Below are 24,750 nucleotides of genomic sequence, written 5' to 3'. Positions count from 1 at the left end.
TTATTTTTTCCAATTATTTTCCATCTGTAGTTGGTTGACTCTACAGATGTGGGACCCAGGGATACAGAGGGCCAGCTGTATTTTATTTGTATATTTTAAAATGTTCTACATGGAAGAAGTAATACTCCCAAAATTTTAAAAGTGTGTTCATTTCAGCTTAAAGTTAGAAAATCAGATTCCACGTATGCCTTTTAAGGAGCAGGCATCTAGGTTTAGTATCATATGGAAAGGGAAACTAACTCAGTCACCCATTTTTTTCTAACTAACTCAGTCACCCATTTAAAGAAGATTAAAATTATAAACTCCAATTGCCTGGCAGACAGTTGCTCTCAGAATAAAACTTGGATTATAGGTGTTAAAGCACTTCAGGAGCCGGGGAAAGTCAACCAAAGACTTCTGAAATTATTTCTTAACATTTATGAGGAATTATTTCTTACCTGTTCATTTTTCTTTCATTTAAAGTCAATGGCTGACCTTTCATGGATCTCCTTAGCGGCTGACAAAATTCTTATTCTTAGTATGTTGAGTAGTAACATTTTTAAGGGAACCTTATAGAACTTTCCATTTAGCACTTCGTTTTCTAACTGAAAAAGCAGACTCATTAAAAGGAAGTGATTTTATTCACAGTTATAAAGCTAGAGTTATACAGTTATAAATCTAGAGTTATAGAGTTATACTGTTATAAAGGCAGAGCCATGTCAAGAGTCCTAGGCTTGTGACTTATAGCTCAATGGAATTTCTACCTCTATTGTCCTCTCTTTGTCCATTTGAAACACAAAATAAACATTCCTATTGGACTTAATAATTTGTCTCCCCTGGGGTATAAAGCCATGCAGCTATAGAATTTATATATCTGTGGCATGCAGATGAAGGTGTGTTGTCATAATGGTCAGCTATCTTTTATAACTAGTGATTTTATTTGTATTTTATAACTGAAATAGATTTTAACCATTCATAAAATTACTCTGTCACTTATTCCATGAGCCCTTCCTAAAGCGTATGAAATCTAGTGCCCTATAAACTGAGTTGTCTAAAAATCATTTGATGTTAATATTCTAATATTCTTGATTTTCACTAATTTTTTTCTCATTACATAATGGTTATATCTATATGATAAAAGAGTGTACATTCTTACTCTATTACATTTCTATGGTATGCACAATTAAATATACAGGAGTTTGTGGCTACCTTAGAGGTTGTAGTAACAGATACACAAGCTAGTATTTTTAAGTCATGTAGCATAGTGTTTGAATTAGCAAGCCATTTAAAAAAAAGTTTTTGTTGTCATCGATTTCTGCATCATTATTATTACCTAAGAACTCAGGTTCTTAGTGCTACTGACTTCTAATTATGAACTTTGAAAGTTTACCCTTCTTCATAAAAAATTTTCCATGACATATCTCAAAGTATGTCATCTTAAGTATAGACAAACCTACCTGAAAATATAAGAATTGAGAAATAATGAAGGTTCAAGATCTAAAGGAAATTTGTTTGATAAGATATTAAGCTGTGGTCAACTATAAAAACCTTACATCTAAGGTCTTTCTTTCCAGCCTCTTCAGATTAAAATGTTTCCAGTTTAAATTCTGTCATTTTTGTTTTGTTTTGTTTTCCCATTCAGATCACTAAAATAGTGTACATTTTATTTATTTGTCTAAAATGTCTTTAATCCTCCTATGCTAACTTTTCCTGCTCTAATTCTCATAATCTTCATCTCCCACTTGAGTTCCCAGAGTCTTGAACTGTGAATTCCCTCCTTTGCAACTTTTATTTTTTTCGTATCTGAGATGCCTTTGAAATAGTGATGGTTGTGTTTGTGATGAGCCTGGACGAGCCAAAGAGGCAAATTGAATTACCCAATAGAAAGTAACTCCTAATTTATATATTTATGTCATTAAGTCTTAGCCACTACCTTGGGATATGGTTAAGAATGCCACTTTTTAAGATAGAATATTTGCCTCAAATCTTAGCTTTTGATATGACCTTGAGCAATTTACAAAAACATTTTTTTCAGTTTATTTATGTGTAAAATAGATTGTAATAAAGATTATATGATTCTCATAAATAATTAGACAAATGCTTATTGAAAAGTGCTCAATGTACAATTATTGTAAGTATGGAATTGAGTGCTTACATACACACTGTAAGTAGCTATTGGTTACAGATTGAATTTAAAAGAGATAGCATGATGAAGATCAGTGCTTCAGAATTTTAGTGTGTGAAAGACATACTTGGGGACTTTATTACAAATGCCTGTTCTGGATCATATCCTTTGAATTGTTTGCCTAAATTTGGATGCAACTTCAGAATCATTAACAACGTTTGCAGCAGCTACTGATCAATAGAGACTACTATGAACAATCATACTCCAACAAATTGGAAAACCTAATGGAAATTGATAAATTACTCGACACATACAACTTGCCAAGATTGTATCATGAAGAAATGGAAAACTCAAACAGACCAATAATGAGTAACAAGGGTGAATCAGTAATAAAAACTCTCCTAGCAAAGAAAAGTCCAGGACCACATGGCTTCACTGATGAATTCTACCAAACATTTAAAGAAGAACTAATACTAATTCTTCTTAAATTATTCCAAAAAAATCAAAAGGAAAGGAATTCTTTTAAATTCATTCTACAAGGCCAGTATTACCCCAATACCAGAACAAGACAGGGACACACACACACGAAAAGAAAGCTGAAGGCCACTATCCCTGATGAACACAGATGCAAAATGCCCCAACAAAATACTAGCAACTCAAATCCAACAGCCTATCAAAAAGATTATTCACCATGCTCAACTGGAAATCGTCCCAGGGATGCAAAGATGTTTCAACATTTGCAGAACAATAAACTTTCTATATTATATCAACAGAATGAAACGTAAAAACCATATAATCATCTCAATAGAGAAAAAGCATTTTATAAAATCCAGTATCCTTTATTTGATTAAAAATTATCAACAAATTAAGTATAGAAGAAACATACCTTAATGTAATGAAGGCCATATGTAACAAACCCACAGCTAACATGATACTAACCAGGGAAGAGCTGAAAGCTTTCTCTCCAAGATCTGGAACAAGATAAGGATGCCCACTTTCACTACTTTTATTCAACATAGTAATGAAGTTCTAGCCAGAGCAATCAGGCAAGAGAAAGAAATAAAGGACATTTAAATTGGAAAGAAGGAAGTCAAATTCTCTTTGTTTTTATATGATCTGATCTTAGATATAGAGAGTTCTAATGACCCCATGAAAAAAAGTTGTAGATTTCATAAATGAATTCAGTAATGTTGGAGGACACAAAATCAACATGCAAAAATCAATATTATTTCTATATGTTAACAACAAATAATCTGAAAATAAATCAAGAAAGCAATCCCATTTACAATAGCTACAAAAAATAAAATACCTAGAAATAAATGTAAACAAGGAGGTGAAATATATTTACAATGAAAACTATAAAATATTGGTGAGAGAAATTGAAGAGGACACAAAAAGGGAAAGATATTCCATGTTCATGGATTAGAATAATTATTATTTTTAAAATGTCCATATTACCCAAAGCAATCTACAGGTTTAATGCAATCCCTATCAAAATACCAGTGACATTCTTTACAGAAAAAAAAAAGTCCTAACATTTGTATGAAACCACAAAAGACCCTAAATAGCCCAAGTAACCTGGAACAAAAAGAACAAAGCTGGTGGCTTCACACTAACTGACTTCAAAACATACTATAAAGCTATAGTAACCAAACAGAATGATACTGACATAAAACAGACACACAGAGCAATACATAAGAATAGAGAGCCCAGAAATAAATCGACACATATACAGTCAACTGAGTTTTGACAAGGTTCCAAGTACCTATAATAGAGAAAGGACAGCCTCTTTAGTAAACGGTTCTGGGCAAACTGAATAGCCACATGCAAAAGAATGAAATTAGACCTTTATCTCTTACTTTATACACAAGTCAACTCAAAATAGACTACTTAAATGTAAGACTGAAAACTACACAACTATTAGAGAAGAAAAAAAACGGGGAAAGCTTCATGATGTTGTTCTAGGCAAGGATTTTTTTGGATAAAACCTAAAAAGCACAGGCAACAAAAGCAAATATAGACAAATTGGATTATATTAAACTAAAAAGCTTCTGCACAGCAAGGCAAACAATCAATAGAGTGAAGAGATAACCTACAGAATGGGAAAATAAATTTGTAAACTATGCATCTGATAATGGGTTAATATCTAAAACATACAAGGAACTCAAACAACTCAACAACGACAAAAAAAACAAATAATTCAAAAATGGACGAAAGACCTGAATAGATATTTCTCAAAAGAAGACAAAGAAATGCCAACAGATAAATGAAAATATGCTCAACATCACTAATCACCAGGGAAATGCAAATCAAACCTATCTTGAGGTATCTCCTCACCCTAGTTAAAATGGCTACCATCAAAAAATCAAAAGATATAAGTGTTAAAAGGATATGGAGAAAAGGGAATCCTTACACACTGATTGTGAGAATGTAAATTAGTACCACCATTATGGAAAGTAATATGGGGGTTCTTTAAAAAGTTAAAGATAGAATTTTCATATGATCCAGCAGTCCCAATACTAAGTAAATATCCAGATGAAATGAAATCAGTACGTTGAGGAGATACAGTAAACATAGAATACTGTACTCCTATATGTTTATTGCTGCACTGTTCACAATAGCCAAGTTATCATATTAACCTAAATGATCGTAAATAAATAAATGCATAAAGAAAATGTACATAAGAAAAATTGAATGCCATTCAGCCATAAGAAATAATGAAATCCTGTTATTTGTGGCAACATGAATGAACCTGGAGGACATTATGTTAAGTGAAATCAGCCAGGCACAGAAAGTCAAATATCTCACACATATGTGGAATCTAAAGGGTTGTCATAGAAGTAGATAGTAGAATAGTGGTTATCGGAGGATGGGAGGCTTGGAGGAGCGAGGTATGGGGAAAGATTGGTCAACAGGTACAAAGCTACAGTGAGATAGAAAGAATAAGTTCTGGTGTTCTATTGAATCATTGGATGACTAGAGTTAACCATAATGTGTCGTATATTTCAAAATAGCTAGAAGTTTTTAAATGGTCTCCTCACAAAGAAATGGTAAATGTTCAAAGCTATGGATCTGCTAGTTACCCTATTTGATAATTACATAATGTATACATGTATCAAACTATCACATGTACCCCATAAATATGTACAATTATTATGTGTCAAAAATAATTTTTAAAATAAATGATGCCAACTTAATCCCTACTTACTTGGATTCAGGTTTCTGAGATATTATTTTCTTTATTCAGGGGCTATGGGTATATTTCCCCTTTTGCTTGTTTAAGAACCTGCATTTTGAGCAAGGGGAAAAAACATCACTGACCTTTGATATCTCTCCCTCTCTTCTCCCTACCCAAAAACCCTCTCTTTTATTTATGACCTAGCATCCTGGTTTCTCATCAGAGTTTATGGAGAATTTTCAGTGCTCTCCTAGTATAAGTTTTCAGGTTGACAGATTTCCTCAACGTGATAGACAGTTAAAAATACACTCCAGAATCAAATCAAAATATTTTACAGTAAAACCTCTTATCAGAAAATAACCAAAGAGATGAGTTAAAACAAACGGTTTAGTCAAATATCTTAAACAGTTCTGAGGAAACAAATGGAAATAGAACAATAGTACTTCTCTGAAGAGACAGTCAGTGTCAGAATCAAGAAAGACACGCTGTTATCTCAAAGGTACCCATGAGAATAATACTCTTTTCACTGTTTCTAAGAATGCAGGCACTGAACTGATGGCTCTTCTCAGAGTCAGGCTTCTCCTGAAGTGCAATGAAGCCCTCCAAGCACACTCCAAACATTAACAACACACTACACAGGCTTTTTTACCACTGGCAGTGAAGTGCTTCCTCATGATAAGCCTTAAAGGAAGCAAGAAATGCACCCATTTGTCAATAAATATTTATTACACCTTACTATGCTCTAAGCACTGTGCTAAGAATTGTTGAGGGAAAAAAGATCATGTTCTCACACAGCTGCAATAATTTAATATCTGGATTAACTTGAAAGTTAAAATATAAGGGCTCAGGGTCTAGATATATAAGATTGTGAACTGATCCAAGGATGTATTAGTTTCTTACGGCTGTTGTAACAAATTAGCAAAACTCAGTGGCTTACAACAACAGAAATTTATTCTTTTGCCAGTTCTGGAGGCTAGAAGTCTGAAATCAAGGTCTGAGCAAGGCCATGATTTCTCTAAAGGCTCTAGTAAGTATCCTGCCTTGCTGCTTTCTAACTTTGGAGGTTGTTGGCAATCCTTGCAGCTTGCAGCTGCATCATCCCAATCTCTGGCCCGGTACCCACATAGTTTTCTCCCTGTGTGTCTCTGTCTTTTCTTCTTATAAGGACCCCAGTTATATTGGATTTGGACCCACACAATGACCTCATCTTCATTGTGTCTGCAAAGACCATATTTCCAAATAAGATCACACTCAAACATGCCAGGGTTAGGACTTCAACGTAACTTTTGGAGGATTACAATTCAACCCACAACAAAGAATTTTGACTTAGAAGACTAGATGGTTATTGATGCAATTAAGAATACACTGATGGAGGAGAAAATTGAGGAGGTAGGGGAAATACAGAGTTTAATTTGGTGGCATCATAAATTTGAACTACTTGCAGTACAGGCAGTGAACCTGAACAGGAGGTATATGGAAAGGTAAATCTTAAGGAAAGAAGAAAAGTCAGAGTTGTAGATAGGTTGGGATTTTGTATGTTAACTTTCATTAATCACAGGATTGTGTAGGGGTCAGTTCCCTGGGAAACCAATCCTGAGAGAGAAATCTGAGATTTACTGAGAAGTGTTTTCAGGAACGAAACGTAACATCTGTAAAAAGTGAGGCATGCAAAATTATTGGGCAGAGAGAGAAGTTGAACTGTTAAAATTGCAACAGAGATTTCGGCTGATCCTATTGGCATCTCTGATGCTGTGACGACCCTCTGGAGTAGTTCCAAAACAAAGCAAGAGGGTCAGGCCTTTCTTCTCCACACCATTCATTGGATGCAGGCTCTCCCTTTACCTTTCCAGGGGAGAACGGTATAACCTTGGGGGAAGCACCTCCCTTCTGCCACGATAAGGCCCAAAGAGGGATTCAGATGTGAGCCTTCAGCATCCAACACTTTTGGCAGCTGGGGGAATGAGCAGCTCGCTGGAAAGCAGGATGTGGACAGTGCCTTAGAGCATCTACTGCATGACAGAACCATAGACAGCAGCTGAGAACAGCGGATCAAACACATTTGAGAGGTAGATGCAAAAGAAGAAAGCACGCACACACACACACACACACACACACACACACACACACGGATAAAATGTATACAGTAGCCCCTTTACACACATTATATAATTTTCCTCTTTGTGAACTCCTTAGGAAGTAAATATAATTCATCTATATTTGCAGATGACTGAGATTCTAAAAGATTAAGAAAAGATTTGGTTAGTCATGGACGTATCTGGGGGTCTTTATAAATTTAAACCCCAAGCTTTAATCATTATACTACATGCCATAGAAAGGCAAGAAAATGAGTAGTAGTATAATTGTTTTCTGCTATACCTCTGTAATGGTGTAATTCAGGGTGAAATTTTGTTGTAATGGTATTGTACATTTGCTGATTCATTGGGATTCCGATATTGTGCTTCTAATCCACCTTAATGCTGACTGATTAGGTTATAGTCTACCTTGGTAATAATGTGTGATTTTTATATTTTAAGTGTTTAGATTTGTTTCTTCAAAACTATCTTATTCCCTTCTTTATTGAAAAGTAAAACTGATTTTACTTCTAGAATATATTTCTTTCTCAAGACTACATAACCCTTTCCTTTCCATTTATTCAATATTAAATGCATATTTTATACGTTATAGTATTTCATGTGTATCTGTATATTTATTTTTGCATATATTAATGTGTCTATTTTTTCATGCAAATTATTGATAAATATGACAAACTCATCTAGACCAAATTCAAGTTCTTGTAGCTTCTGCCTGATACATTCATTCTTCTCTAGGTGAAAACCTTGCTGAGGTAACTATGAGGTTCTTAGTGCTACTAAGACTTATCCAGCTCTCCCTGGCTTGTTGATGAAATTGGCAAGTGACTCAGAAATATCACTAAAGTCCAGATCATTGCCTTTAAAGCATCTCCTTTGTCATGACTTATTATGTTATTACAGAAAAGTATTAAATCAATTTGGCATAATTTTTTCTACACATCACTTTGCTCTCTTTGAACCTTTGTGTTCTCTCAGGACAATGTATTAAGTAGAATTGATTTATTATTATATTATCTTTCACATTAAGGCTATATTAGAGGCTAGGGAGTACACTTACTGCCACACCAAGGTACACATGTTAAGATCTTAACTATTTGAATAAACCTATTTTACTTAAGGGTACATGGGTAATCCCTATTTGTGTGTGTGTGTGTTATGTTATTTTTGGCTATTTCTGAGTCAGGACTCTGTTTAACTGCATGCAACAGAGACTTAACTACATTGGCATAACTGGATAGAACATTCTGTTTTCACATTTTAAAACATCCACAGATCAGCAGTCCACGTGGCCTCCATGTCCTAGGCTCCATCTCTTCTCCCTTCTGCCAGTCTTCACGTGTTTTTTCTTCTATATTAATGCCTATGATTAGACGTGACTGTTCCACCTACAGCTTTATATCCAATACCCATGTAGAGAAAGAAACAGAAAGAAGCAGAAGTAATGACTATCCCACTTGCCTGAGGAAGGGCAAAACTTTCCCAGAGATCCTTATCCAACTTTGGCTTATGTCTTATTGGCAAGAACAGTGTGACATGGCCACCCCTAACAACAAGGTAGCCTGGCTGAGGCAGGACATTTATCTGGGCATATTGCTACCCTGAATAAAATCTGGATTTTCTTGGTAAGATACCTTGGAAGGTATTAACAAGGTCAGACATGCTTCTCCAATATTACTACTGCTACTAATTATTATTATTCCTTTATGAAAATGTCAAAAGAATTGAAGGATGGTAATTTTCTATTTTAAGAGATGCAGTTACTAGGCATAATTTGGAATAATATGCATCAATTATAATGTTATACTTTGAAACATATTGTATAAAATTACCAAAAAACAAAAGTTAATTTTTATTTATTGAATTAGAAAATATATATGAAAATAAGAATATTTTAAGTTAAATAATAAAAAACTAAATATCCAACCATTTTTAATCTGCAAAAACTAGAAATTTCATGTGGCTCAACATAATACAAAGGCATAAGTAAAATATAAACTTTATTCTACCTGTATAATCTTATTTCTTAATTACATAAATATTATGTTACTGAACACAGATATTTTATTCTTTTATTTGTGCATAGTAGAGAACACATTAAAATTTTCTATGACTCTCTGCCCAGAATTATAATAGACATAGAGTTTTTCTCTCCTAAATTACGCTCATGAAATATTTTTGGCCCCCTATAAATATTGAGTCCCCCAAAAACCACACTAAAAACTTCATGTACTTCAAAAGTAAAGGGTGATTGATCATTGACAACAAAAAGTATACACTCTAATAGCTTGCACCTTAGGTAAATATACAAAAAATTATAACACAGAACAAAGCAAAGCACAATCCGTAACAGGACACTAAACTAGTCCATTGAGGATGCATTGAGTAAGGGGCTATATCTGGCTGACTTCACATGAAAGGAGGTGGCACTTAGACCAGACCTTAGAGTATGGAGAGAATTTCACTGGGCAGATGTGGTACAGAAGGAAATCTCAGGCAGAGGAACAAACATTCATATTGTTCACCTGATTCACTCATTCATTCATCTATCCACCCATTCATCTATTCAGTGTTCAGTTTACAAAGTCATTATCTTTGCAGAGACTTAAATATGCTTATTATTATGAACTGTAGTCATTTTGTTGACCTGATAAAAAGTTGTTTCAATATTTGCAGTTCCCCAATTAAATATTTAATGTCCTTTTACTATGTGGTGGTTTTAATTACATTGTTATCAAGACTTTCTCTCTTTAGATTTTTAATCAAAGTTTTAGATTTACGTTCTGCTTATTACTACACTTTAGAAAATATAATAATCTCTTAAAAATGCATTTGACTTTGAAAGATTTAGGGATTAGTTACAGTTATGCTGTTGGATAAAATTGGCATTTGATTCTATTTTTTATGCATAGATTTTTTTAAAAGCACTCTTCTGTAGAATTGCACTTAGACCATTTCTTTTTTTCAGGTTGTTTCCAAAGAATTTGAAAAATCTTTCCATCTTCATTGGATTTGTTTACATGCCTAAAAACAATGAAATATTTGTCTGACATATTCAAATCAATGTGTCTTATTCTTTATATTTTGATAAATTTGGAAACTTCACTTTTTTGCAATGCTGTTTAAAATGTCAAAATTAATTAAATAAAAATAAGTCAATCAAGAAATGCTAATTTTAGAATATGCTTTTTAAAGCTGGATACTCTTACTCCCACCTCACCCCCTATACTGAGAATCACTTATATTTAAATGTTGCTTGCATTTAAGGAAAAATAGAATGCAAAACATTGCATTAGCACATTATAGTATTTAAATTCAATTTTTAAATAGTAGAGTAGAATTATGTAACTGTTTAATTGATTGTTTTTAAGTCTCTGTTGAATGACATTTAATCTTAGTACTGTGATTCAAATATATTGCTTAAGGTTGAGTATATAGCATGTACTTTCAAATATGTAACTAATTTCTACTTACAGGTATATGACTTTAAACATTTTAAAACACAGTTGACTAAACTCTTTCATCATGCTGCATTTCTAAAATTCAGTACCTAACCTTCTTCTCACAGGGGTAATATCAAACTGGATCAATCAAGGATGCAGCTCTGTGCTTTTAACCAGGCAGAGACATATGTCACCACTTTTACACAGGTTACCTAAAAAAATCATACATACGATATTTTTTCAATGTCTTGCATGCTGTTCAGCTACAAAACCTTTCTGCCTGACCCACTGCAAGAAAGTAGAAACATATACAGTTGTTCAATAGATAAAGTGACATCACAGCATGTCACCAGGGCAATTTGATTATTTTTTTGTGATTCTCTTGATGACTTCTTTGATGTAACCTTCATGTGCTTAAGTGATTTCAAGTGCATGATCTGTAGATTTTTATTGAATTGATTATAAAAGTAAAATGCAGAATGTAACAGTAGCCATTGAAGCAACATTTAATTTGAAAACCTCTATCAACTTCCCTTCCTGATTTAATCTACATAAAAATATAGAGAGATGTATATCACATTAAATTGTCACATTTAAATTAAGTAGATCAAAACTCTAAAAAATTGTGGAAGAAGTGTTTCTGGCATAAATATAAAATCTCAGAGCAGGAAAAGATCATTGTAATTCTAGCTGTGAATTTAATAATTCTAGTTATGTATTTATGGATAAGCAAATTGAGACTCATGCTTTCTTAGTACACATCTAGAAAGTTGGGGTCAAAGCCAAAGTACCCTGCTTCTAGTATAAACTTTGAATACATTTTGAAATGGTTTTATGCACTGTTAGTTATGGGACTTTATTTTTTTAAATCATCTCAGTAATTAACATTTGATTTTATTTGCTCCTATAAAAAATGCATCATTTAAAAGTTGATAGGCCTTGCCTATGAATGAATAAGTGATAAGTGTTCAAAATGTTTAATTTTATTCCAGAAGTAATATTACTCATTGATAAGAATAAGTTTCTGATTATATACATAATCAGATCAGTCTCTAGAAACTAAGAGGTTTAGAGCATATTATAAATCCTATCTATCAATAACACATAGAACACTTTTACTGAAATTAGATACAGATTAATATGTATTGCCTTATTGAATATTTCTAAAATGTATTAAAAATACATACTAAGATATATTTTAATTTTAGAATACTTTGTTGAATGACTGAACTTTAATAGTTCTAGGATGGGGGCAGGAATCTCTGCCAATAAGAATCTTGACTCCTTTTTATAATCTAGTTCATATTTTGAATTTCTCTGTCATTGTTGAGATGTTTGTATTATTGTTATCTATTGTGCAATGATGAAAGCAAAACTTTATCCTGAAATTGACACACCTTAGGGATAATATTGCTAACAGTTTCAAATGAAAAATTAGTTATTTTAGTGTTCCAGTTTATTCGAAGATAATTTTAAAGGTGGCCTAAGTAAAAGATATATTTTTCTATTTCAAATTTGGTGGGGATTTAGAGGCAATATTCTCATAGAGAACTATTTTATTCCAGAATATGGTGAATTTTCTTCAACTAGAGCCTAAATAAGGATGCATATACACCCAATATTATTTATATAGGTATAGATAAAACATATAATTTTTGAGAAAGCTATTTCTAGAAATATATATACATGCATAGACATATAAACATATGCATATATATGTTTTGAATTCATAAATTATTATTACTTTTTTACCAAGCTATTAGAAAAGATGAGGTGCATGTTAATGAATGGTCATCCTCTTAAGAAAAAAACTGAATATTCAATTAAGAATGACTTGAAATATGGCACTTTAGCAAAAGCTGCCTACATAAAGGATACAGTTATTTTATCCATGTAAAATTTCTATTTACATTATATTTTCAATATTAGAAATCCACATGTTTAAAAAGCTAGTAATTATTCCATTCATTAAAATTCACTTTTCCTTGCCCTCCTTCATTGTGGGTAGTATTAGTAGTTAACAGAAATGATTCAGATATCTAGGTAGCTTACTTTGTGTTTGTCATTCTTGTTTGTTTCAAAATTATAGATAATATTTACGAAGCTTGAATCTGCGTATCTACACTTTGCCTTTATGTTTGCTAAGGTTCCAATCCTTCTTTACCTACTCGTTGCATTTTTTTAAGCTGGCATAAATAGCAAAATTGTTTAAATGTTTGCTTCTAAAGACACTCTGATTTGACCCACTGTATTCCAGCTGCTTTCTCTGCAAACAGTGTAGCAGTTCTGTGACAGAGCACAGAGAGAGCCCTTGAATATCAATGGCCACTTTATACTCCTAGCTCTTTGCTTCTGTTCTTTTCATTAGAAAGATGCTTCAAGATGATACTATAGGACCTGGCTGAGAAATCTGTAGCCAGTCTAGCCTTCTTATATGGCCAACTGTTGTTGCTTTTATATGATTTCTTTATATTCATATCTTATCATTTAGTCACGTAAGTTTTCATGTTATTGGATAGAAAGTGCCCTAGGTAGAAGATTCTGAGAAAAAGAAGAGGTCTCCGTGAAATCACTGGTTTTATTCTGAATTTCTCTGGTGGTGGTTGAGATTTGACCTCATTATTTCACCAACAGAATACTATATATCATGTTGACCTTGTGATGGAACTGTTGTGTTTCATACTGAATGAGTAGCTATTCCTCCCAGAGCCTACACAATATTTCTCTGCTAGCAATAGACAAAGAAAAATAGGAAAGGAAAAAAATTGGTTTTCTTGCCCTTTTTTTAAAAAAAGAGCTAAAGTTTTAGTTGCCCATAATTAGAATGTGAGCCCAGAATTTATTGCAACTAGTTAATAAACTGACAATTTTCTGCTAAATTAGTGGAAGTAACATTAAAACTTGGACAACAGAAGAAAATACAGTTGAGTTTTCCACTGATCAATAATATCTGGAGTATTTTTAAATTATTTCCATTTTGTTCCTGAAATTCCTGAGCTTCAGTGATTTTTTAACTTGAGGCATTACCTTTTAAAAAGAATCTTGAGAAATTTCATATCAAAAAAAAGATTGTAGAGACCTCAAGGGGCCCAGAAATCTAAATCATGTTAAGAAATGTGATTACACTCAAGATGAAAAGCACAAATAGTAATATCAATAATATTAATGACCTCCAATTTTAAAAACTCTATAAGAGGATAATGTTCATATTTCTCCAGAAGGAAAAAAATAAAGGCCCTGAATGATTACAAGAGAGAAGAAAGGTTATTTTGGTTCTACACCAGAAGACAGTATTTAAATATCTAGTTGTCCTGTAACATAATGGGAAACTTGGAAAATATTGGACTCTTATGCCACATAGTAACTATGTGTGGATTTCTTCTCAAAGGATCCTTTGATCCTTTAATTGAAATTTACTATTTTACTCCTTAATGATTCAAGAACACAATTATAGATATTGACTGTAAAACTACACAGTTAAATTAAAAGATGGATAATAGTAACTTGAAACTAATTTTAAAATGTCTTTCTTGCTTATTAACAGATAATGGAGCTTAGTTTACCACTGTCTGCCATAATTTTTCTTCTCTTTTATACCCATCTCCTCCTTTTGATTTGCTTCTCTCAACTTTCTTACTGTCTTTTGTGAGTATTTTAAGGCTCAGGTGAAATAACCATTCTAGGCTCTGCTCCTTAAAGAATATCTTTTTTTTGTTGTGTGAAGCAAACAGTTTATAGTATGTACTTGAAATGTAACATTTTTCAGTTCTTTTCAGCATCAATCATTCTCTTTGAGTAAGGTTTTTGTTGAGTTCTGTGTTTTGTACAGTGCTGCTATGTGTTTGATAGTTTCTTCTTTTGAGCGTTAGATTATCAAGTCATTAGACACTCCTACCTCACACCTCTTGGAACAATAAATAACTAACTAGCATTAACCACCATCCATGATAGCATGAAATAGGCTTACATCGTTAATGTTTATCTTAGGAAATGCCAGTGATAAATTTGTAAGTGAACAACTTAGGACATGTTCTAATATGATACATATATTTAACACAATTTCTACTCAAGCAGTATAGTAGAAAACACAGCTTCAAGGCAATCAAAGAGAAAACCATGAAGAATAATAAAGCTTTTAATTTGGACATATTTTCAGTAATTGAAAAGGAGCATCTTAAATAGCTACATAAGTTTACAATCAAGATAAGGATTGTTTCACAGCTATAGTGTTGTATGGATGCACACTGAAAAATATGGATACGTCTCTCTCTCTCTCTCTCTCTCTCTCTCTCTCTCTCTCTCTCTCTCTCTCTCTCTCTCCTCTCTCTCTTTTTCTCTCTCTCTTGATTACCTCAAGGGGGTTGAATCAAGGAGATAGTGGAGGGAACTTTTATTTTGCACTGTAAATACTATTATACATTTAAAATGTTTGAGTCAACTATATCACTTTCATATTTTTAAAAAGACACTTTTAGAAGGCACTTACAGTCAATATCATATTATTTAATAAAAAGGCAGGAATGCTAATTATGGTACACTTCTGATTCCTAACACTAGTGAGTCCACCTTCTTGATCCTATGCTTATATTTATATTTACTTTATTTATAAGTAGACTGCCAATGATAACAAAAATTGATACTTCCCTTTTATTAGAAATCAAATCCATGTGAAAATTACAGAAGGTCTTATTTATAATAGCAAAAGAAATTTCTTTCATACTAAAGCATTTATTTCACTTCTCTAATATAGTATAGTCATTCTTTCATTTCCAAAATTACATGGAAAACTAAAAAACAGATGATTGAGTTTAAAGAAATGAAGATAATATAGAAATTAATCATATAAAATAATACAAATAATTGATATGATCTTCCTTGTATAGTAAAAAACATATATTCAAAGTACTTAAATATGGTGATGCCTACTGTGAGAATTCAATATATTTCACCGCAGGAAAAAAAAACTTTATTATATATATCAGCCTTTCTATATAAAGGTATTCTCTTAGAACTCTACTAAAGAAGCTTATACTGTAGCAAGTATAGATTTCAAAGGCTGAATTGACTAGAACTGTCTATATTGCTAAAGCATGCTTATAAACATTTAATTTTATATACAGTATGGAAATAGTTACTGTTTGAATACTTAATGCATTCCCAAGGAAACATTGAATGTCTAAGAATCTATTAGCCATAATAATTTGGCTGTAAATACAAATTAATTAATAATAGTTCATGTTAAATATTTTGATAATTTCTGTCCCATTGAACAATAATATTGAATAACTTTAATTTACGATGTAAAATTCTGTGTCAAGATGAATTCAATTGACCATTAAATAAACATAAAACCTGCATATGAAAAAAAAAGTTTCAACAACAAGATATACTATATAAAATCACGTGAATTTTTACTTGCTCATAATCTAATTTGGCATAAATCTTTGTTAATGCTCTCTTAAACAGTGAGAAAGCCAATTATTGATGTTTGAAAATGCTTTCATGAATTTAGCTAAAGTCAGAATTCTGCAAATAAGAATCATTTTATTTAAAAGTTGTTACCAGCTCAGAGAAAAACCATTGTGACTATTTCCTATTGTTAATATTGTGTCTAATAGCAAGGAGGTGCTTTGTATTCTTTCTATCAGCAATTCCTCCCACTGCTTTACCTCAAAACCCAGGCCAATAATTCTTTTTTCAGAAATGAAGGGCCTGGTCTTAACTTCACGGAATAACAGGGCCTTGTCTTTCACTTCTCTGGTGATAGTTCACGTGCAGCCGAGAGGTCAGGAATTGAAGCCATTAAAACTGTAGTCTTCTAAGTATGGTACTTTGGATTTTGTGGCAATTGGCACAAAATACATATTAGTAATTATAAGTTTATCCAACATCGTTTCCTGGATTAATCTGTATTTTAAAACTTATATATTTTAAAACTCATTCTATAGTTTATATTTTAAAGCCTATTCTATAGTTTTATAGAATATTCAGTTATAATTAATTTCTATTTTCTTATTTTAAATTAAACTAATTTAGATGAATTCAATCAGTTTAAATAACATGTTTTTGAGTGAAATTTTGTACTGATACTTTCATAACTGATACTGTTATCAAACTCCTGGACCTGGTGGGAATAATGCCTCTAGGCCAACATAGATTGGAGGAGTTCTCTTAATAGGTTGTTCATAATTATTTACTCCAGTTATAAGAAAGACATTGTCTGCTTACATCATTCCTTATGTACAATACTTTATCAATGCCATTTTTATGATGTTGTATACTAGGTGATAATAATAACATTGAGAATTTAATGTGGTACCCATCAAGAATACTTCTAGCTTCCAAGTCAATCTCTAAAAATCAAACCTTTAGATTGGGCTATCATATTAATACAAATTCATAGATTGAGAATCAATTTATCAGAAATAAGTATTTTATTATTTTTAGCACTTGCGCTTGCTTGAACTACTCTAAAAAAGATAAAGTTGTAACTTAATAAGAGAATTGTGTTGTAGTAACTAGTAGCTTTCAATATTCACATGTCATTTAGCAAATGAGAATGAAAAATTAACTCTTCCATTGATATGCTGCTTTACTCCTTTATAAAACAATATTTGGGAAATTTGACAGAGTTTTGCTACAGTTGCTGTATGTATTTTTTGTAAAGATTTCTTCGTGTGTGTGTGTGTGTGTACGTGTAAACATCATGGTTACTCATAAAGCTCTGGGTGGGAAAAGCCTATTTGCGTTATGATCACTTATATGATCATAATGACAATGAATTCATTACTCCATGTGTAAGTCTGCCATGTTTAATTTTCTTCGATCTTTGTTTCAGAGTTTGCATGTGGTGCTTACTTTAGTAGCCACTTTCTTGACATTATAAATAATACTGTTTGATCTTTTCTACTATATACTAAAATGTTATATACAAAATGGGTGGTGTTGGTATGGTCATTGGCATTTTGATTTCAAAACCGTATTTGATTTTGTGGTCTGGATCAAAGAACTTCTATCTATATCATCCTGCTACATATATTTAAATTCAAGAGATAATAAAAAATACATTTGGACTTTATCTTGCACTTATCTTTTTAAAAAATTTTAACTATCAATAAGTTTTTTGCCAACTATTTGATCTGAGCTTTCAATGATCAGGCATTAGTAATTTGACACTTGTATTATATTGCAAATAGCGTATAGGTTGTCCTCAAATAATGATTGTCAGTGTCCATAAATTTATATTAAAAATTTAAAAAATAAGATGTGGTCAATACTTTCCAAAAGTGATAGTTAACATCAATATATTACCTTATCTAATTTTGGCCACGTACTTGTTAGTATAATAAACATAATAAAGTTTATTATTTTACAGGATGGTGTAGATAGAAAGATCAAGTATAGATACATTTAAGGTTACTTGACCTCAATATGTGTTTATACATTTTTTATGGCCATCATACTATTAATCTTTTTTCATAATACTTTGCATGAGTCTGATTATTAAATAAGGCTTAAATATCATATTTGAATGAGCTTTAAATGAACTACCTGGTGGGGTGGTGAATTCCTTTCTAGAGATTAAACCGGTCAAGCTCCTCAGAGTGCAGCACAGTTGATAACCCTTTGCCTGGAGAAGGAGAAGAAGCAGAGGCTGAACCTATGAATTCCGATGAGCCGGAGGCCTGTTTCACAGATGGTAAGACAAAAATTGAGACCTTGGTTAGCATTCCTTAATTAGTGTTCTGGGGTTTGTTTTAACGCCTAATACTTACCAGAGGTTGTCGGTAAGTCAGAAGACTCCATTCCATGCTGATTCAGCTACAGCTGTATGATGATTAAGGGCAAGTCACTAGAGCTCTCTAAGCTTGAGTTTCCACATCTATGGCACTTGACTAACAGTAATTTCCTATCACTGTATGTTAGACTGTAAGCATGCTACTACTTCTTATTTTAGAGCCTTAATTCGTATTCCCAGATCAATGGAACCACCAGAATACAAGTTAATGAAATAGTCTGTACTCTGGTCCTTTTAATAAAAAATGGAATCTACTCACTAACTCTCAGAAAACTGTTTGATACTGTTGACTACAGTCTCTCTCAAAATTCTTCCTTTCCTTAGTTTCAGAGGCCATAGTCTACGTTTGGTCTTGTATTTGTCTTAGAGTTCTGAGTTCCTCTCTCTATTTCTTTAATGAGTATTTTTTCTGCACATCCTGTAAATAATGATTTCTCCCCACATGTTCAGTCTTCAGTTATCTTTTCTTATTCTGAAGCTCTGAGGTGTTTCATGCATGCCTGTGGCTTGAAAAGCCATTTCTGTGCTATTGACTCTTAACATCAATGTCTTTACCTCTGACCTCACTCTTGAGTCCCAGATCTGCTTACAATTCCCCATTGGTCATCATTATCTGTTGTTTGTAAAACATTCCAAGTTTAATAAGTTTTTTTTTTAAAGCAAAAACAAAAACAAAACTTTAGTATGGTTTACAGCTTCCTCCAGTCTTTATTAGTAACTTCATGATCTACCTTACCCTCAAGCTAAAGACTTTGAGAGACCCTTAAAGTTTTCCTTGCTAGTCACAAGTTCATCAGGAACTCTGGAGATAGGGCCCAAGCCCTTAAGAGGATTTGCATGCACACTAAAATGTGAGAATCCTTGGCCTCTAGGGTAAAGTCTGAAGTCCTTAACTTGACATGTAAAGTTCTTTACATTTGGCCTTAGTCTCTTGTTTTGTAACAGTACCTCCTTCTACTCCTGCATGCTTTCTGATATGCTGAATTTCTTACTACTTCTGGAATTTGCCAGGGATAATGCAGTATTGTCTGAACAAGTATTGTATCATCTAGGTAAAAATACAAGCCCAGAGTAGGGCTGCAATGTAATACAGTAATACAAAGTTCAAACTTTGGAGCCTGATAAACATATGTTCTAATTTGCCGACTTATTATCTGCCTGTGAGAACTTGTGCACAATTTAAAATCTTGTTCTTCAGATATCTCATCTGTAAAATGGGGATATCAGCATCCACATCACAGCGATGCTAAGAGGATCAAATAAGATAATGATTATAAACTTACTAGCACAGTGCCTATCTTCCTTCTTCTACTTTTCTTGTTCTTCAAGGATTCTGTTAACAATCTTATACAGAAGCTATGATAGCACAGATGCTAATGACTTATCTAGTCATGGGCTTACCCTCAGCATTAGTATTTTTTGAAAAATCATCGACTTGCTTTCAGTGTCCAAGATTTTCTCAACTGGTCTCTTATAACATTCATGCATTAAGCAAAATGATTGGAAAATAAAGACATCAGCAAACTACAAAGAGTGCATGGATTTTCTTTAAATACACACCAAATATCATTTTATGTAAGGAGCAAAGGTGTACGACATCCAGTCAATATAAATTTTGTGCTTCCTGAAATTAGTGCTATAAGCAAATGCACAGTTTCCTTTAAAAGTGTCCATGTTACAGAGATTTAAGAATTTCATCAACATGTATGGCCTGCTCCTCAAGAAATTTATTAGCAGTATATAGACTTAAATTTGTACTGATGCTACCAAGATTTTCCCTATTCATTTTATGAATGATCATGACTTAAAATTCTAGGATAACTAGAAAGAAGTTGGGCTTATCAATCAACTTAAAGTTTCAAACCAAAAAATGACTTCAAAAAACTTAAACTATTACAGAAAGTATTAATACTATGCTATTTCAGACTGTAGGTGCTGTTATAACAAGATATAATACAAAGTTTTTTTAATCCTATAAACATCAATGAAAATACTTTTGTGAATACTCTGAGATTATTCATTGCTTCCAAACTGAGGCCAGTATAGAAGAAATATTATGGAAACACGTTTTCCAATGAACCTGGGCTTGGACCATTGAAATTTACTGAGGGAGCATATATCTCTGAGTCACATCCCTTTTATGTGCTCAAGCAGAGACTTCATACAGTCTCTGGATCTGTAGCCTAATAAATTCAGTGAAGCAGCCAATTTGCTTAGCCTTTCAACCATGTATTCACATAATCATTCTTTATTCCACTAAACAAATAATTATTAAATACCTGTGTGCCAGGTCCAGTTCCAGGCACTGGAGGGAGATGGAGCTGTGAACAAAACAATACCCCTTGCTGAAGAAACATATCAAGATGTAGCAGGTCAGATAAGTGAAAAGTGCTATGGAGAAGGTATATGGAAAAGAGGAATACCAAGAGTGAGGGGGAAGAACTTACTAGCACATAAATATGCTATCAATGAATGATTGGTCAGAGAAAGCCTGCCTATAAAGGTGGCGTTTCTTCTGTGACGTAAAGAAAATTGAAGGGGGCCGTGCAAATATATGGAGGAAAAGTATTTTAGGCAGAGTAATGAAGGCACATGCCCCAAGGTGAGGATATGCATAACATTTGGGAAAAACCAAGGGGCCAAAACAGATGGAGAATAATGAGAGATGGGAAGAGGATTAAAAGTTAAGGTCAGAGGCTGGGTGAAGTGGCTCACACCTATAATTCCAGTACTTTGGGAGGCCGAGGTGGGCGATCACTTGAGGCCAGGAGTTCAAGACCAGCCTGGCCAACGTAGCGAAACCCCATTTTTACTGAAAATGAAAAAAAAATTAATTGATCTTGGTGATACATGCCTATAATCCCAGCTACTTGTGAGGCTGAGGCACGAGAATTACTTGAATCCAGGAGGCAGAGGTTGCAGTGAGCCAAGATTGTGCCACTGCACTCCAGCCTGGACGACAGAGGAAGACTCTGTCTCCAACAAACAAATAAATAAAACAAATGACATTATTTTTAAAAAGTGTAGATCAGAGATGTAGTAGAGGCCAGATTATAAGACATTTGAAGAACATTATAAGGATGTGATTTTAAAATCTCACAATGTGCAATCTTAAGAGTGGAAGGGCGAATAGCAATGGCAGAAGCTGGAAGATTTCTTGGAGTTTCTGCATAAATCCAGGTGAGAGGTGATGGGAGCTTAGACTAGTATGGTAGAGTTTTGTATAGTGAGGGTGTGACATGCTGAGTATATTTTGAAGTTAGAGCTGAAGGGATTTGTTGATGGATTGAACATTGGGTGCTTAAAAACTGGAAATGCATAGTTTCCACATGAAGACTGAGAAGCATGGGCTTGTCAGAATGAAGAATCATGAACATGTTTACTTACAAGTTGGTAATTGATCTACAAGAGCTGGGCTAGAATCAATGCCAGTTCAGAGCAATGTTTCACCTCCAGAGATCTCTGTTACCTGAAAGGTAACTGAAAAATTTAAATGAAGTATGAAAAAGAATTAAATCCAAGTAGCATGTTTTTACTGAAGATAAATGTTAAAACGATTTTGTTGTTCATAGTCTCACATTTGTTGATTCATTTCAGCTTCATAATTATCACTTTACTAATGTATTTCATTGATTGCATCTGGTTCCTCTTATTCACCTTTTCTCTCCCTCTTATGCAAGGTTGTTCCTTAGCTCTGTGTCTATTACTTTGTATTTGAAGACTTCAGACTGCTTCCTTATATCATGCCCTGTTCTTTACTATCCTTAGTTCTACATGACTTGGCAACCTATATAATTATGAACATGACATGACTCTTTGGGTCTATGTGGTTTTATATTGTGCTGCTTTTAGATTATCAAATTAGTAAATTACATAATCAGGATTAGAGTTAGCGAAAAATAGCCTTTTTCACAAGGTCAAGAGATCAAGACCATCCTGGCTAACATGGTGAAATCCCGTTTCTACTAAAAATACAAAAATTAGTTGAGCCTGGTGGTGAGCGCCTGTAGTCCCAGCTACTCAAGAGGCTGAGGCAGGAGAATCGCTTGAACCCAGGAGGCAGAGGTTGCAGTGAGCTGAGATCCTGCTACTGCACTCCAGCCTGGCAACAAAGTGAGACTCTGTCTCAAAAAATAATAATGGTAATAATAGTAATGTATTTTTCTGTTAACTTGGTAGGAGAAGCCAAATCATCTTCCTTTCAAAATGTTTTGTATTCACCCCCTTCCTATAAAATAACTAATAATTAATTCTAACTTTAGTAACACAATAACCAACTCCTTTGTGACTTTTATTTTTTCTTTCTTTTGGAAAGATAATGTTAACAAATATTTGTTTTAGTTATATTAGATGTTAAGAAATGGTGAAAAAAGCTTGTTTTCATAATCAATTTTTAAATTAATTATATTGATCATGCTGTTATGGTTTTTAATGAATAGTCTGTCTTTTGAAGTGGTCAATGGTTTCTTTCTTCTTTCCTTTCTTTTTTTTTTTTTTTGAGAGCTTTGGTTTAACATGATGAAACTCAGCATAGACTTTATGTAATGCACCATGAGAGCACATTAGTGAAACCACCCAAAAGAAATAGCATTTACTCACTGGGACCCATTAAAATGTTTGAGAGATTCTCTGTTATGTTTACATTTAATTAATAGTCCTTTTAAAGAGAAGGTATGATAACATTGCTAACCAGCTTAGTTGGAAATCTCTTGGGATATACCTTTGCACAAAAACCAGACAGGCGCTCCATCACTCTTGCCTCAAAATAAGAGAAAGAAACTCTCTGAGGTGTAATAAACCCTGAGGGCAATATTTATGAAACTTCATTTCAGATTGAAAGTTTACTAACTTTTCTAATTAGGATTTTTAGTGTTTTTATTTCCTCAATCATAAGAATGATGTTTCCCTTCAATTTTAAGATTGACAAAAGTAAATCCCAGAGAGCAAAATCTTCTTAACCAAAGGGATAATTTTCTTATCCAATAATTTGCCCCTGAGAAAGATAAATTCTTTCTTATAAGTGATCATTGTTTTTAAGTTTAAGACAAATTCTAAAGCACTAAGTTAATATTAAAAAATTCATCTCATTTTTTTCACTCTCTCTGGTATTTTTATTTTCCCTGAGAAAGATTAACTTAGAGTTAATTTTTGACCCTACCCTTTTACTCTGTTTTTATATCATTTTATCGAATGTTCTCTCTTAACTAAATGCATGTAGATAATAATTATTTAAGTGTAGGATGATACATAATTTCAGATCTGAGATCATGTTCACTGTAATTAACATTGTATAAATGAAGCTATGTGTAGATTTTCCATTCACCTTTTTTTTTCTTTTTCATCCAATGTTTATGTAAAGTATAGAATTCACAGAGATGTAACCTTTCAAATTATGACTAACTGCTTAGAAGATTATATAACTCATTTTGGGGAATCAAGTCTTTTAAAAATCAACTATAAATGACCTATTAAGCCAAGTAGAGGACTATGATGAGTACTGTAAGCACAAAGAGCAAGCATTACAGACTCAGTTTGAGTCTTCTGGGAACTTAGAAACTTCCAGAGAGAAAAAACAGGAACACATAAAATATACATGATAACAAAAACACCAGAGACATAGGGGGAGAGGGAAACACCTTGTCTGCTGTATTTCTATAGAGCTGGAAATTAAAGTGCTAGAAAATAACCTCATATCAACTGGATCAATGCACTAATTAGACTTCAGAAACATGAAAAGATCCATTACAAAACATTTTCTACCAGGTGCATCTTGTCAAGAGGATTCTAGTTTTGTTGTTTTAGAACATACAACTTATGATTATCTGAAGTTGTTACTTGAAAAGCTCAATACTTGTTAATGAATTATATTGTTTTACAGAAAAGGAAATCAATCTTTTAGAAATATCTAAAATTCAAACTTCTGAAACAGGTATCAAAAAAGTGCTGCCCATTCTTACTTTCCCACCTCCTGCCTTCATCTAAAATGAGGTTTTTCATCTAAAATTTTATGAGGAAGAATTCACTGTAGTTACTTTTTAAAGAGTCTCTCTTTTCTTCAGAGTAATTCTAGTTGCTTTAATAAACTTTAAATTGATTAAAATTTTTCAATGTTTCAATCATTCTCTTTCTGGGCCTCT

General features: G+C 33.0%; 1 protein-coding gene and 1 long non-coding RNA gene across 3 annotated transcripts in view; one reads left to right on the top strand and one right to left on the bottom strand.

Annotated features, from left to right (window-relative positions):
• Nucleotides 1-24,750, bottom strand: part of LOC109025994 (uncharacterized) — a 160,302-nt gene that overhangs the window by 35,681 nt on the left and 99,871 nt on the right. The window contains exon 4 of one of the 2 annotated variants that reach the window (XR_008677726.2): nt 18,367-18,445. The exons of the other annotated variant lie outside the window; for it this stretch is intronic. This is a non-coding gene — a long non-coding RNA (uncharacterized lncRNA). The remainder of the gene's footprint in view (nt 1-18,366; nt 18,446-24,750) is intronic. 2 annotated transcript variants of the gene reach the window in all.
• Nucleotides 1-24,750, top strand: part of SCN9A (sodium voltage-gated channel alpha subunit 9) — a 179,578-nt gene that overhangs the window by 100,871 nt on the left and 53,957 nt on the right. Inside the window, exon 18 of the mRNA XM_055380255.2 lies at nt 18,394-18,514. Within this exon, the coding sequence (XP_055236230.1) occupies nt 18,394-18,514 (121 nt within the window). The remainder of the gene's footprint in view (nt 1-18,393; nt 18,515-24,750) is intronic.

Source organism: Gorilla gorilla, chromosome 11 (genome assembly GCF_029281585.2).
Source record: "Gorilla gorilla gorilla isolate KB3781 chromosome 11, NHGRI_mGorGor1-v2.1_pri, whole genome shotgun sequence".
Taxonomy (NCBI): Eukaryota; Metazoa; Chordata; class Mammalia; order Primates; family Hominidae; genus Gorilla; species Gorilla gorilla.
The sequence above is the reverse complement of the archived record's forward strand: the minus strand, read 5'-3'. Positions and strand labels throughout refer to the sequence as shown.